General features: G+C 50.8%; 1 protein-coding gene across 1 annotated transcript; it reads right to left on the minus strand.

Moving 5' to 3' along the window:
- Positions 1-1,424: 1,424 nt before the first annotated feature.
- On the minus strand, positions 1,425-11,930 carry FMOD (fibromodulin). Its single transcript, XM_017525355.2, has 3 exons — positions 11,473-11,930; positions 7,742-8,727; positions 1,425-3,241 (listed from the first exon to the last, which is right to left on the minus strand). The coding sequence occupies exons 2-3, from the start codon at positions 8,718-8,720 to the stop codon at positions 3,090-3,092; spliced, it is 1,131 nt and encodes a 376-aa protein (XP_017380844.1). The 5' UTR covers positions 8,721-8,727; positions 11,473-11,930; the 3' UTR covers positions 1,425-3,089.
- Between the last annotated feature and the right edge of the window lie 234 nt (positions 11,931-12,164).

Here is a 12,164-nt window from a genome sequence, read left to right on the forward strand (position 1 = left end):
ACAAAAAGAGTTAACTGAGTCTGAGGGACAGTTTTTTTTTTTTTTTGAGTCGGAGTTTCACTCTGGCTGCCCAGGCTGGATTGCATTGCCGCCATCTCAGCTCACCACAACCTCCACCTCCCGGGTTCAAGCGATTCTCCTGCCTCAGCCTCCCAAGTAGCTGGGATTACAGGTGCACGCCACCATGCCCAGCTAATTTTGTATTTTTAGAAGAGATGGGGTTTCTCCATGTTGGTCAGGCTGGTCTCTAGCTCTTGACCTCATGTGATCCACCCGCTGTGGCCTCCCAAAGTGCTGGAATTACAGGCCTGAGCCACCGCGCCCGGCCGGGACAGTCTATTCTTGCTACTCTCTTTCTTAGAAATCACTGGATTTAGAAACAAGCGAAGCCTCGCCGCAGGGCTGCCTCCCATTTCTCTCCCTGCTCTGTCTTGGTTGGGGTGCTCACAGGAGCTGCTAAGAAGCAAAAATGGAGAGGCAGAGGATTCCTCCTTAGAGCTGGAGAGTGCCTTCCCTGTGTGCCATGTCTCTGTTGCCTCCACATGGCGTTTTCCTGTCCTGGAGATCCAGGGCCGAGGGGCCTCACCTGCTGTCCTTGAAGAGAGGACTGTGGTTAGAGCTATGTTTTCTTTCTGGTAGTTTAACACACTCACATTCCTGCCTGACTCTCACATCAGAAAATTATAGTCGAATTAGTTTACTCTGGCTTAAGATGGAGTTGTGACATTTACAGTATGCTTGGTACAGAATTTAGTGCCCAATAAAATATCAGTTGTTAGTTCCCTATCAGAAAATAGTGGATTGTTCCGAAAGCACAGGCCTAGCCTGTCCTCCTAACTTACGTGACATTTGCTAAGCACCTAACACATCTGACACTTAAAGGCTTTCAAGATTGAGCAGAGGATGAATGAAAAAATACATGGGCCGGGGAGGTGGGGCTAAAGGCTTGTTTTCCTCTTCCAGGGCCAATGGGCTTTGGTAGGCTTGGCTGCCCTCAGATCTGCATAGTTGTCACTAGAGGGCAGAAGCAGTTAAGCCAACAATACCCAGGACCAGCCAGATCCAGAATTACTGGGTTGGCAAGAGAGCATGGTGGAAAGCGTTAAAAAAAACCCAGGTATTCTGTATCTTTTGGGGAGCATATGGAAGGGAATGTGTAGACAGAATTGAAGTTAGACTTAAAGAAGGACTTCTAGAACATAGTTTGCTAACTAGAGCTTTTATACAGGTAACTTTTTTTTTTTTTTTTTTTTTTTTTTTTTTTTTTTTTTTTTTTTTTTTTTTTTTGCCTCTTAGCTTCATCTGCCCAAACAGAATAGATAAGAAAGAGGGCTCATCCGTCCACGGCCTGTGTGACCTGTGACCTCACTAGGTCCTCCTAAAGTAACCCTCCTGCAGCCTACTTTAAATGACTCCACTCTTGCAGATGCAATCATAAAATAACTTTATTGGTCAGGTTAGGCACCACTCATGCTTTTCCTGTGATAAGGATCCTTTACAGAGGCATGATGGTGCTCACATGCAGGTGCTTTCTGAAGAGCCCCGGGGGTGGGCAGCCTTGCCCTCGCATCAGAGCTCCTTTGTTGAAATGAGCTGGTTTGGCTTTTGTGGATTCCAGGTCTGGAGCCAAGAACCTAGTCCAAGGATTCCCTCTTCCTTTCCCAGGGGAGGTTCTTCAAAGCATGCAGAGTATCAGGGATGTGATGGCATCTGGGTAGAGCCCAGACTGGGGCTAACTCCCCTCCACCAGTCCTTGCCCCTGACTGCCCAGGTGGCTTCATCCCAATAGTGCCCCAAAGAGCAGGTGGGCTAAGCCCCAGGCACCATTGCGTTTTGAAATGGGAAGAATTAAATGCTCCCCAGCCAAACTATAAAGCAAAAGCCATCTTCACTAATGAGGACATAGCTCAGACATGTGGAAAGTAGAGGGCGTTACGCCCAGCACAGGTGAGATTTGGCTGCCTGGTCTGGACGTCGTGGACCCCAGCCAGAGCTGGTACTTTTCAACTACGGCCTTAAGACAAACCAGGTAATATACGTTAACCACGTCCTCCTTCTTTGGGTTAGCAAGTCCGGGGCTGGATGTAGAACCTTCCTGCTTGGTTAAAAGGAGAGGACGAACTATGTTTCTCATGCTTTAAAAACCATGTGGCCTCTACCTTTGTGGATAAAGACCCAGGTAGGGTGCTGTTTGGAATGTGGAAAGTGCTGGGTAAGAATGGAACTACAGGGGCTGCTCCCTCAGCTCAGCCAATTTGAGGCGAGCTTGCCCATTACAGATGCCAACAATAAACAAAGTCTGGCCTTTCCTCTTCTGAAGTCTTATCCACCTTCAAAGAGCCATCCAGCTGCTAAAATATAGCCCTATACATTGATCTAAGCCTGAGGTTGGCTGTCTGCTCCCACATCAGGCCATGAATATTATCATGCTGGTGACCTCCAATTTGGTGATTTTCCCAGGGTGAGATTAGGGAGGTATAGGAGTGACTCCTGGTGTCCTTTCACCCTCAGACAAAAGTGTGGGTTGTCTCCACAGGTTGCTGGGCAGATGCCCACATGCCTTGGGGTCTCCTGACTCTGCTTCAGACATAGAAGGGGCATCTATGGAGGAAAGTGGAGTGGGTGAGGTGGATTTCAGAAGAGGCAGCTGGGCAAGAGGTATATTTTGAGAAGCAACGAATGGGAGCCCAGAGTAACTGCACGACCAGTCAAGCGCTGCTCATAGACAGCCAGGGATTATTAGAAAACTATGGTTGTATACTATTGCCCAGGCAATGTTTAAAGTTCTGTGACTTCAGATCATTGGGAAGAACTTAAGAGCAGTGAGATTTATGGGGTTGGGACATCCAGGGATCCTTCCATCTACTACCACTTCTGTCCCTGGAAAAGAGTGGGCTTCTGCCTATGTCCTCAGCAGAAGGCTGCCTGTCCCTGATTCCCCCCCAACCCCACCTACAGGGAAGAAGACTACAGAGGGAGCCTGTGGACTTCTGTCACATGGTCCATCCTGGACCTTCCAGCAAAAGCCAAACCAAACCATCAAGCCAAATGCCACGGGGGCTTCGCCCAGTGCCCGGCGCCAGGGCTGCTCAGATCTCGATGAGGCTGGCCAGGCGCAGGCAGAGGGGCGCGTCGGCAGGCATGGCGCTGCGCTTGATCTCGTTACCGTCCAGGCGCAGCACCTGCAGCTTGGAGAAGTTCATGACGTCCACCACGGTGCAGAAGCTGCTGATGGAGAACTCTGTGGGGACAAGAGGAGCGTGGGTAGGGGGAGAAGCCCAGGTTAGGAGCCTGAGGACACAGTGAGGTTAGCCTCTGAAGCACCTTAGATAAAGGGGTGGAACTTGGCGGGGGAGGGCCCCTGTTTTCCAGGATGAAGTCATATCTACTGGCGCCACTAGGGGCAGAACTAGGGACAGAGTGAGGACTGTGTCTGCACCGGCAATTCACCTCCTGACCACCAACCTGAACTTGACTCTGCAGGCCCAGGAACGTCTTTTTTTTTTTTTTTTTTTTNTTGTTGGGGGTCGTGGGGGTGCGGCTGTGGGCAGCAGTGGGAAGCAGAGGGTAGCCAAAGACCAACCGTAGACACCTTGAAGTGCTTGACTGCTTTTGGAGAGGGAGGGCTTTGCTGAATTGCTGTGAGACAGAAGACTGCGGAAATGGAAGGACTTAAATATCTCCTGCTACTTTGCAGATAGAAAAAGTGGCAGGAAATTAAAGAGAGAAAGCCTGGGCCGAGAGACAAGTGTCTTTGTGTGCCAGGGCTTTGAGGGGGTTACACGTCTCCATTCTAAATCCTGCCAGAGCAGTGAGCAAGGCTCTGAGTTTAAAGGAGGCTGGGGACCCATAGAGTGCTGGGGCTGCCATGAACCTCAAAAGTCAGATAAATAATTTCCCTGCCTCCTGCATTTAATATGATTACAATCTACTCCTTTTTTTTTTAAACCTCAGAAGAAAGTCTCCTAAGATTTTCCCCTAAACCACAGAATTCTAATAGAGACAATAGTTCTGTTCGGTAGGTTTTAGCATAAATCTTCCTTTGCCATTAACCCTGTTCTTCCTCTGATTGTCCTCTTGACAAATCAGCCACTCTGCCTCCAGTCTACTGCGTCAGTAACTTGAAAGGAAAAGCCAAGAACTCAGCTAAACTCTAGCAGAGACAGCAAAAATCACCACTGAAAGCTGCGGAAGCCTCGCAGGGCTGTCTTTACCATGGTGAGTGAGGCTTTCAGGAAACTTGCTTCTCCTGTCATTCTCTGCAAAGGGGGTTTGAATGAAGCCACCCACTGGGTCTTGAGGGGAGGACTGTGCATGGACACATCCCTAGCAGCTGTAACACTTAGGTAGGTCCAGAGCCGGGGCTTGCTGCTGTTGTACCAGAGGCATCCCTCACCTTGCAGCCATGGTCGGGAGCAGAGCGTCAGTCTGGGGCCAGGCAGGAGAAGCAGGAGGGGGCTTTTCTAACTCTATTCTTAGGGGTGACCGTGAGGGCTCCCTTGGGGGAGGTTATGGATATGAAGAAGACAGTTCCAAGAAAGAATATAGAGAGCTTAAAGAGGCTGATGAAAAGAAGTGTTTTTAAATTAGTATTTCCAGTGGGTTTCAGTCTCAAGAACTGACCAAGATGAGATGAGGTGAGGTTGCAGCAAATTAACTGCAAACATAAGACAGAAAATCTAGGCCCAAAGAAAATTAGACACGGAGAAGAGTCAGGGAAACTGGGAAATACGCGTCTTTGGAAAACACTCCTCGTGGGGTAGAATTTCTGGAATGCTTTTGGATGTTTCCTTTCTGGTCCCCAGGACTAGATGAAGTGGCCTCTGAGTGGGTCGGCTGGGGGCAGAGCCTAGGCTGGGGCTGGGTCTATGTTATCTGTGTACAAGCAGAGCAGTGGCGCAGGGAGAAGCAGCAGAGTGGCTCAGCTTCACTGTCACTTCCAGCCCTATTTAGGACGGAGATACAGGCTCTGTGATAGATTCTCTCCCAGCCTGGAGCCCTCAGGCTGTCTGCTAAAATTCTGGATCCCAGCTGTGGATAGGTAAAAATGGGACATACTTGTGGGGAGCTAGCCACACAGTGTGTACGGATTCTAGCCACACACTGGGTACTGTGAGCGCCCCCATCTGTCTTCTCCAAGCCCATGAATAGGATAGGCTTCTGCGTGGAGGTGCTGGAGGACATTTTTCTAGCCCAAATTAAATACTGACATAAGTCTTTCCAAATTCCTACTGGTGTACCCGCCCTGCTCCACTGGATCTCAAAGCTTCCAAATCACATTCCGAGCTGTGTGCTTGCCAGCCTGGAAAAACTGAGGGAGACACTGATGGAAGAGGGAAGTGGCAGGGTGAGGACCACGTCTGATTCCCCTGTGCACCCCTGAGCTCCTGTTCTTCTTATAACTCCTCTCTCTGAAGGTTGTTTCAATCCCAGCTCCACCACCTCCCATCCCCAAGTCTCTGGACTGGTTTGCAGGGGATTTCCCTCATGTTTGCTGCAGGAGATGGGGCTGAGCTTAGGGAGCTGTTTTCCTGCTAGCAGTCTACATCAGAGAGCTATTCCTCACCATTCTCAGTTGGAGGTGCCTGGCTCTAGGTTCTGTAGGTCTGGGGTACCTCGGAAGATGCCTTTACTTTCTCTGTGTCTCTCCTTCCCCAAAACAACAACAAAATCTGCCTGTCAACTTCAAAGTGTCAATGCGAAGAAAGGCTGACAATAATAGCTATCATTGGTTTTTAAATTCTGCACCAGGCCCCGGACAAAACACTTTGGGTATACTAATTGACAGGTTTAAGGAAAATAAAGTATTGGTGTTATTTTGTTGAAAAAGAAGCCTGAAAGAGACTAAATGATACCTAGTCATGGAGCTTGTAAATTGCACAAGAATTGATTTGGGGGTAGACACTGAAAATTTGGGGGTTGTTTGAACGGAGAATTTTTTTGCAGGACCTTGGGAAACTGCACTAATTTTATTTTCTGACAGGTGTCTGGAAGAGGTGGTCCACCTCCCATATGAGTGGCAGATGTGGTTCTGCAGGAAGGCAGAACGGTGATGCGATGAAGCCTTTCCCACCCTCACTTTCTCGGACTGTAAGGGTAGGTGCTAATAGATTCTTTCCTATGACAGCTGCTCTTTGCTGTCACATTTTCAGGGTCAAACTTGGATGAAGCACAGCACATGGTGTGACATTTCTGACGCGACTGCTCCCGGATTCAGCGTGCGTGGCAGGTAAGTAGTGGTAATTGCTGGTGGGATGATAGACAGCCACAAGGAAATGTCAACTGTCTGCAGCATGCAACATCTTCAAGCTGTCTTAAAGGACCCCCCAACCCCCACCTTGGGAATAAGTAGACCCCAAAGAAAGAGCGGTTTTAATTAAAAAGAGTTTAGGCTGTACGTGATGGTGTCAGGCACTTCAAACTAAACGACCAGACAGTTGCCTCTTTGCCTTGCCCATCTGACTGTCAATTCCCAAACTGCCTTCTGGGGCTGGTGCCTCTCTCACTCAGAGGGCTGTCCAGCTCGTTAACATCTTGCTCAATGACTGATCTATTCCCTGAGCACAGGGAGAGAAAGGAATGAGAGGGAGAGGATGACGACGCAGTCCCTCTCGGCGCTTTGATGGTGCTGTTCCATCTCAGCAGGCTCCACTTCAAAGCCCTTTGCCAGTGGTCTTAATGAGTTATCCCTTCTCCAGATGGAAGAGGACTTTGCTGACAGAGGAAGGGAGGTTAAGTGCTGGCTCAGTGCTTTCCAGCTGGGATTAAGACTTCAGAGGCCCTGGGGTAATGTAAGCATGTTCTGAACACAAGATCCTGACAAAAGGGAGCTGAAAAGCAACTAGGTAATTCCAACTGAAATGAATGTTTCCTAGAGTCGGGGGGCAGCTCTCTTTGTTCCTTCGGGCATTGCAGGGAAGTGCTTATGAAACAGGAAGCCCCGTGTCCTAGGCTTGGTGGTGGTCAGGCTCACGTTACCCTAGGAACCATCTCAGCCCTGCCCCGGCGGCTCCTTGTACTCCAGGAAGAACTGAACTGACCAGAACAAGTGCCGCGTTCAGCTCTGAGAGGCTGCACATTTGTGTCCACCAACCGTTATGTTTAAAAAACAAATAACCACCAAAACACAAGACCAGGCTGTGAACGCAGGAGCTGATCAAGTGGAAACAGAGTGCTCATCCTCTTCCGGGATGGTGAGTAAGTGCGGGGAGCACGGTTTCTTAGCAACCCGCCATTCTCCCCAGACAGACTTTAGAAGTTAAACTTAAATCTCCCTCTCTATGAGCGATGCCCTCCTAAACTTCTCTGAACTCATCTCTTACTGCTCCTCAACACATGACCCCTGCCTCTCAGACACACCCATCTCCCAGCTGTCCCCTACATTGACAGGTGACCTGTGACAATGACTGGCTCCTTTGTGGCAAGTCTCTGCCCCAGAATGGCTTCATCCTGCATCCCTCCAACCCATGCCCACTTATCTCTCAAGACCTAGAATGAAACTTACCTCTCCTGGAAAGTCTTCTTCTGCACCAACCCACTCCCCACTGAATTGTCTTAGCACTGCTGTTTAGTGTAAGTGTATTCTCTTTTGCACAGGGGTATGGCTTGGTTGTCAGGTTGCTTCATTTGTGCTGTCTGGTTCCCCTACTTCTATTTCTTTTGTATTGCCACTAGCACTCAGAATCGTGTCTTTCAAGTGAAAGAGACAGCCAGTCCCCGCCTCCCTTTGCCAAGGTCTCACCATTGATCCTATTGCCTTGGAGGTAGAGGTTCTCCAGATTGGTGCTGACGGGGGGGATCTTCTGCAGCTGGTTGTAGGAGAGGTCTAGCTCAAGGAGGCTGCTGGAATTGAAGGTGTTGGAGGCCAGGCCATTGTTGGTTAGACTGTTATGGGACAGCCGCACATACAGCAGCTTGGGCGCCCCCCGGAAGTAGCTATCGGGGACGGTGTAGACGTTGTTGTGCTCCATGTACAGCTGCTCAAGAGCTGAGGGCAGTCCATCGGGCACCTTCCGAAGGTGGTTATAACTCAAGTCCAGCAAGATCAGCGACCGGAGGCCCCTCATGGAACTGCCCACTTCCTGGATCTCATTGTGTTGGAGGTACAAGGCCGTGAGGTTCTCCAGCCCCTCCAGAGCATTGTTGGGGACCCGCGAGATCTGGTTGTGGTCGAGATGGAGCTCTCTCAGGGATCGAGGCAGGGGACCGGGCATCCGGGTCAGGTTGTTGTGGTCCAGGTACAGCCTCTCCAGGTGCTTCAGCTTGGAGAAGATCTTCCTGCCCACCTTATCACTGGTGATCTGGTTGCCGTGGAGAGCAATCCAGAGCAGCCCTGTGGCATTGTCAAAGACGCCTTCCTGGATGGAGGAGATCTGATTGTTCTGGAAGTACACGTACTTCATGCGGGAGGGAACGAAGGGCAGGTACTTGAGGTTGCGGTTGTCACAGTACATGGCCGTGGGAAAGTTGGGTGGGCAGTCGCACTCCTGGGGGCAGTCACGGGGATCTGGAGGGGATGGAGATCCGTAGGCATAGGCTGGCCCTTCGTCCACCCCGTAGGGGTAAGGATCGTAAGGCTCATACGGGTAAGGCTCATAGGGATCGTAGTAGGTGGACTGCTGGCTGCGGAGGTACTGGAACCACCAGTGAGGGTCGTCATCATACTGTGCCTGGGAGAGGCAGAAGAGCCCTGCCAGCAGCAGGAGAGAGGTCCACTGCATTTTGTCTCTGCAAGAAGCAGGAGAGAACAGAGCAAGCCAGCATGAGTGAGACTGTCCAGGCAGTGAGGCAGAGCAGGCAAGCCTTAGGCTTAGAGCTACCCAGAGCTGACTTCAGTGTCGAACGTCTGAGAGCAGGAGCCTTGCTCCCACTTCTTCGATGCCTCCTCCCAGTCTGGTTTGGTACTTGGTCTAGCTGGAAAATAGCTATTCGAGTTGAGCTAAGTTCATTTTCCTCTGGTCATAGAGTCACAGAAAGAGAGTCCTTGAATGGGGAGGAGTGCATTTTTCGGAGGCACAGGTCTCTAGGAGCCTCTAGCACCCTGAAAGTCCTGTGGGGAACCTGAAAAACCCACAGCAGTCCCCATGTTTGTGGGGTGGTGGTGGGGATAGTAGTGGGTTGCTCATTAGACCTGAACCCAAATCCAGTTTGGATGTTCCAGGGAAATAGTATTTTTCTAAGAGTCCAAGGAAAAAGTCTCCTGGCTCTTCCCATGTCTATGGGAGACCTCCAGAAGCCGCTTGAAACACCAAAGGGAAAGAGCTGAACTACTTCTGGAAAATGTTTTGGTCTCTTGGGCAGGCTGGGAGTTTCTGGTCTTGGGTGTTTGGGGAGGAATGTGGTCCCTCTGCAGCCACCACAAGGCTCGGGTTGCCCTCCAAAGTAACAGTCTGTAACTTTGCCCTCCAAAGTCACATCATCTGTAACAGTCTGCTGAGTGAGGAAACTCACTGGTTAGCAGTTTGTGGCTACACATGCAACTTGGCCGGGACAGGGCCTTCATGCAGCAGTTACAAATCCCTTCCAGACTGGAGACCCTGGCGCTGGTGTGACACTTGTCTTCTAAAGCAGGTACTCAGTGTGTGGAGTCTGCGTTACTCTGCTTCTGTCTTCCATGGTGCCGAGTGAGGTGTTAGCCCTCCTCATGCTCCACCATGGGCATTATGCAAAAGCCACATGGGGCCAAGAGAATGAATGAGGGACACAAAAAGGACTAGAAATTGGAAACTCTTGTGTATGCTCAAGGGAAAGCGGCTTGACATGGATCCTGACATTCTCCTCTCCTATCCCTCCTACCCCGGCTCCCAGCAGTGACGCCTAGATGACTGAGCTCTGTGTCTAGGTCCCCACATTGCTGGTGGCCTGTTGCTTTTGAGCCTGCTATGCTAATGAGATAGGAACAGGGCAGGCTGAGGAGGAAATATGGGGTCTGATGTCATCTGAGAGGGAAGCTGAAGGTATGGAAGGCGAGAGACTGGGGTGGCCTGGGTGCCCTACCCTGGATACATATAGCCAATGCGTGACATACTCCTGTGGGCAGTGGGCATCTTCCTGAGTGTCACCCTTGGACAGAGAAACCTTAGAAGCTTTCGTGGCCATACAGTCCTCACACTGCTCTGGGGCCTACTGGAGTTAGCAACGTGAACAGGAGACAGGAAAGAGTATAAAAGTCTACATCATCAGATCCAGTGAGCTGATGGGAAGGATCCCGCTGTGACACTCAACAGAGTCACCGCCTGGCCACTGTCCATCCCAGACCTCTCTGCCCCCTCTAAATACTTTCCTCGGGCCCACTTCATCCTATCAGCTCCTAGGCTGCAGAGGAGCAGGCACCCTGGCTCATCCACAGGCAGCCTCAGGCCTCAGACAAAGAGCCACAGTGTTTTGGAGAAGCAGACCCAACTGCCCACTGCCTGGGCACGCTGGCTGGCCCCTGGCTCTGGCCAGGAGAGAAGACGAATGGAGCGGCCCACTGCCAACAGGGCATTTTTCCACACACATCCCTGGGCTGCTGCAGGACCAAGGTGGCTGTCTGGAGGGCTGGCACAGTGAGCTTCTGTCTCCATTTTTCCTTCTTTCAGACTGGGCACCTTGGCAAGCAAGAGTCACCTTCCCCTTCAGACTCAGCCTTCTAGGGGCTGTGCACCCTGCCCACTTCAGCCTCTTCTGAGAGCCATGGCTGCTGGAAGGGTTTGATGGGGAGCTTATGCCTCTCCTTACCCTACCACGTCTCTTAGCAATGTCACTTCAGGGTTGCGTACTCTTAAATTGTTTCCCATAATGCGAGAGACCCTCCTGTGCTCAGAGTTTCGGTAGGTCGAACGTTTCCGGGACCGCCACTCTATGAGTTAGGGGGTTCACTCAGGAGCTGCTGCTGTCCTTTCATTTCTGCACTCTAGAGAAAGCTCTCCCTCCTGTCCGTGGAGAAGGTCAAACCAGAGGTCATCCCCCCACCTGGATTGTACCCCCACCTCAATGCACAGCTCCCTGGACGTGGCCAGTTCCCAACACTTCTCTTTATTCTCTCCCTTCACTCCAGACACACACACACACACACACACACACACACACACCCCAAAACATCCCCCTCTCCCATAATAGCATTTATGTACCAAACCCTTCTATAGGATTGCAGGGACATCCAGGATTTGGAAAAGCCTTCAAAACGCCCACATTCCCAGCGTGGTGGGATTTACGAGTAGCAGGGAACAGCCTTCCCTACTTTTTCATGCCTGAGAATTGGAGGTCCCCTTAGCACCCATAAAGGAACTGTCAGAGAAAGGTAAGGTGCTGGATCCCCTGCCTTCCACACCCTCTTTGCCACTGTCAGCATCCCTGGGGTCATGGCCCAGATGTGGAGAAGGAGGAACGAATCCTCCCTGCCCACCGCTCACCCCTCTCCCCTACCACTTTGCCTTTTCTTCTTTTAAGAAATTGCAAGGGACAAACCCGAAGTAAAATGACTATACTTACCTTGAGTTGAACCTTACAGAGAGTGACCACGTCCCTCTGTCTGGCCTCCTTGGGTTGGAGAATGTGTGAGAGAGAGAGGAAGAGAGAGAGGAGTGAGAGTCTACTGAGAGTGTGCGCGTCTCTGCCAGACCAGGGTCCCGCCCCAAATTCCTAATCAAATATTGTGAAGAGGGGCTGAAGAGCCTGGATCCCGGCTTTTTCGGCTCTGCTGCAGGGGCGGAGCTCACACTCAACCACGCAAATCCTTCTGTCCGCCTGACGCTATAAAAACTACCTTTTTTCCACTCACTTATCTTCCCTGAAGCATTGGCAGCCCTGGGTCTCTTTCTGCTGAATGAATTAGTGGCGCCCTAGAAGTTATTTGTATAGTCTCTTGTGAAGCGCCTGGATTTCTCATTAAAGCCACAAAGGCAGATGCAGGGATGGGGAGGGCCAGGGTTTGGTAAGAGCCATCTTAACTCTTTAAGCAACGCACATGTGCTCCCGAGAGAGCCAGAACTCACCCTTCTCAGCTCCCCCTATAGGCAGGTCATCAGGCTAGTGGATAAGGAAGCATGCATGACAAGGGACAGCCGGCTCTGGTTCTAGTCTACCCCTAAGCAGTGTAGACATTTTCTGGGCTACAAGTCCTGTCCACCTCCACCACTAGAACTAAAGGAAAGGCAGGGACTCCAACATTTGTCGATCACTGC

This window comes from Cebus imitator, unplaced genomic scaffold (assembly GCF_001604975.1).
Source record: "Cebus imitator isolate Cc_AM_T3 unplaced genomic scaffold, Cebus_imitator-1.0 Scaffold38, whole genome shotgun sequence".
In the NCBI taxonomy this organism is placed as follows: domain Eukaryota; kingdom Metazoa; phylum Chordata; class Mammalia; order Primates; family Cebidae; genus Cebus; species Cebus imitator.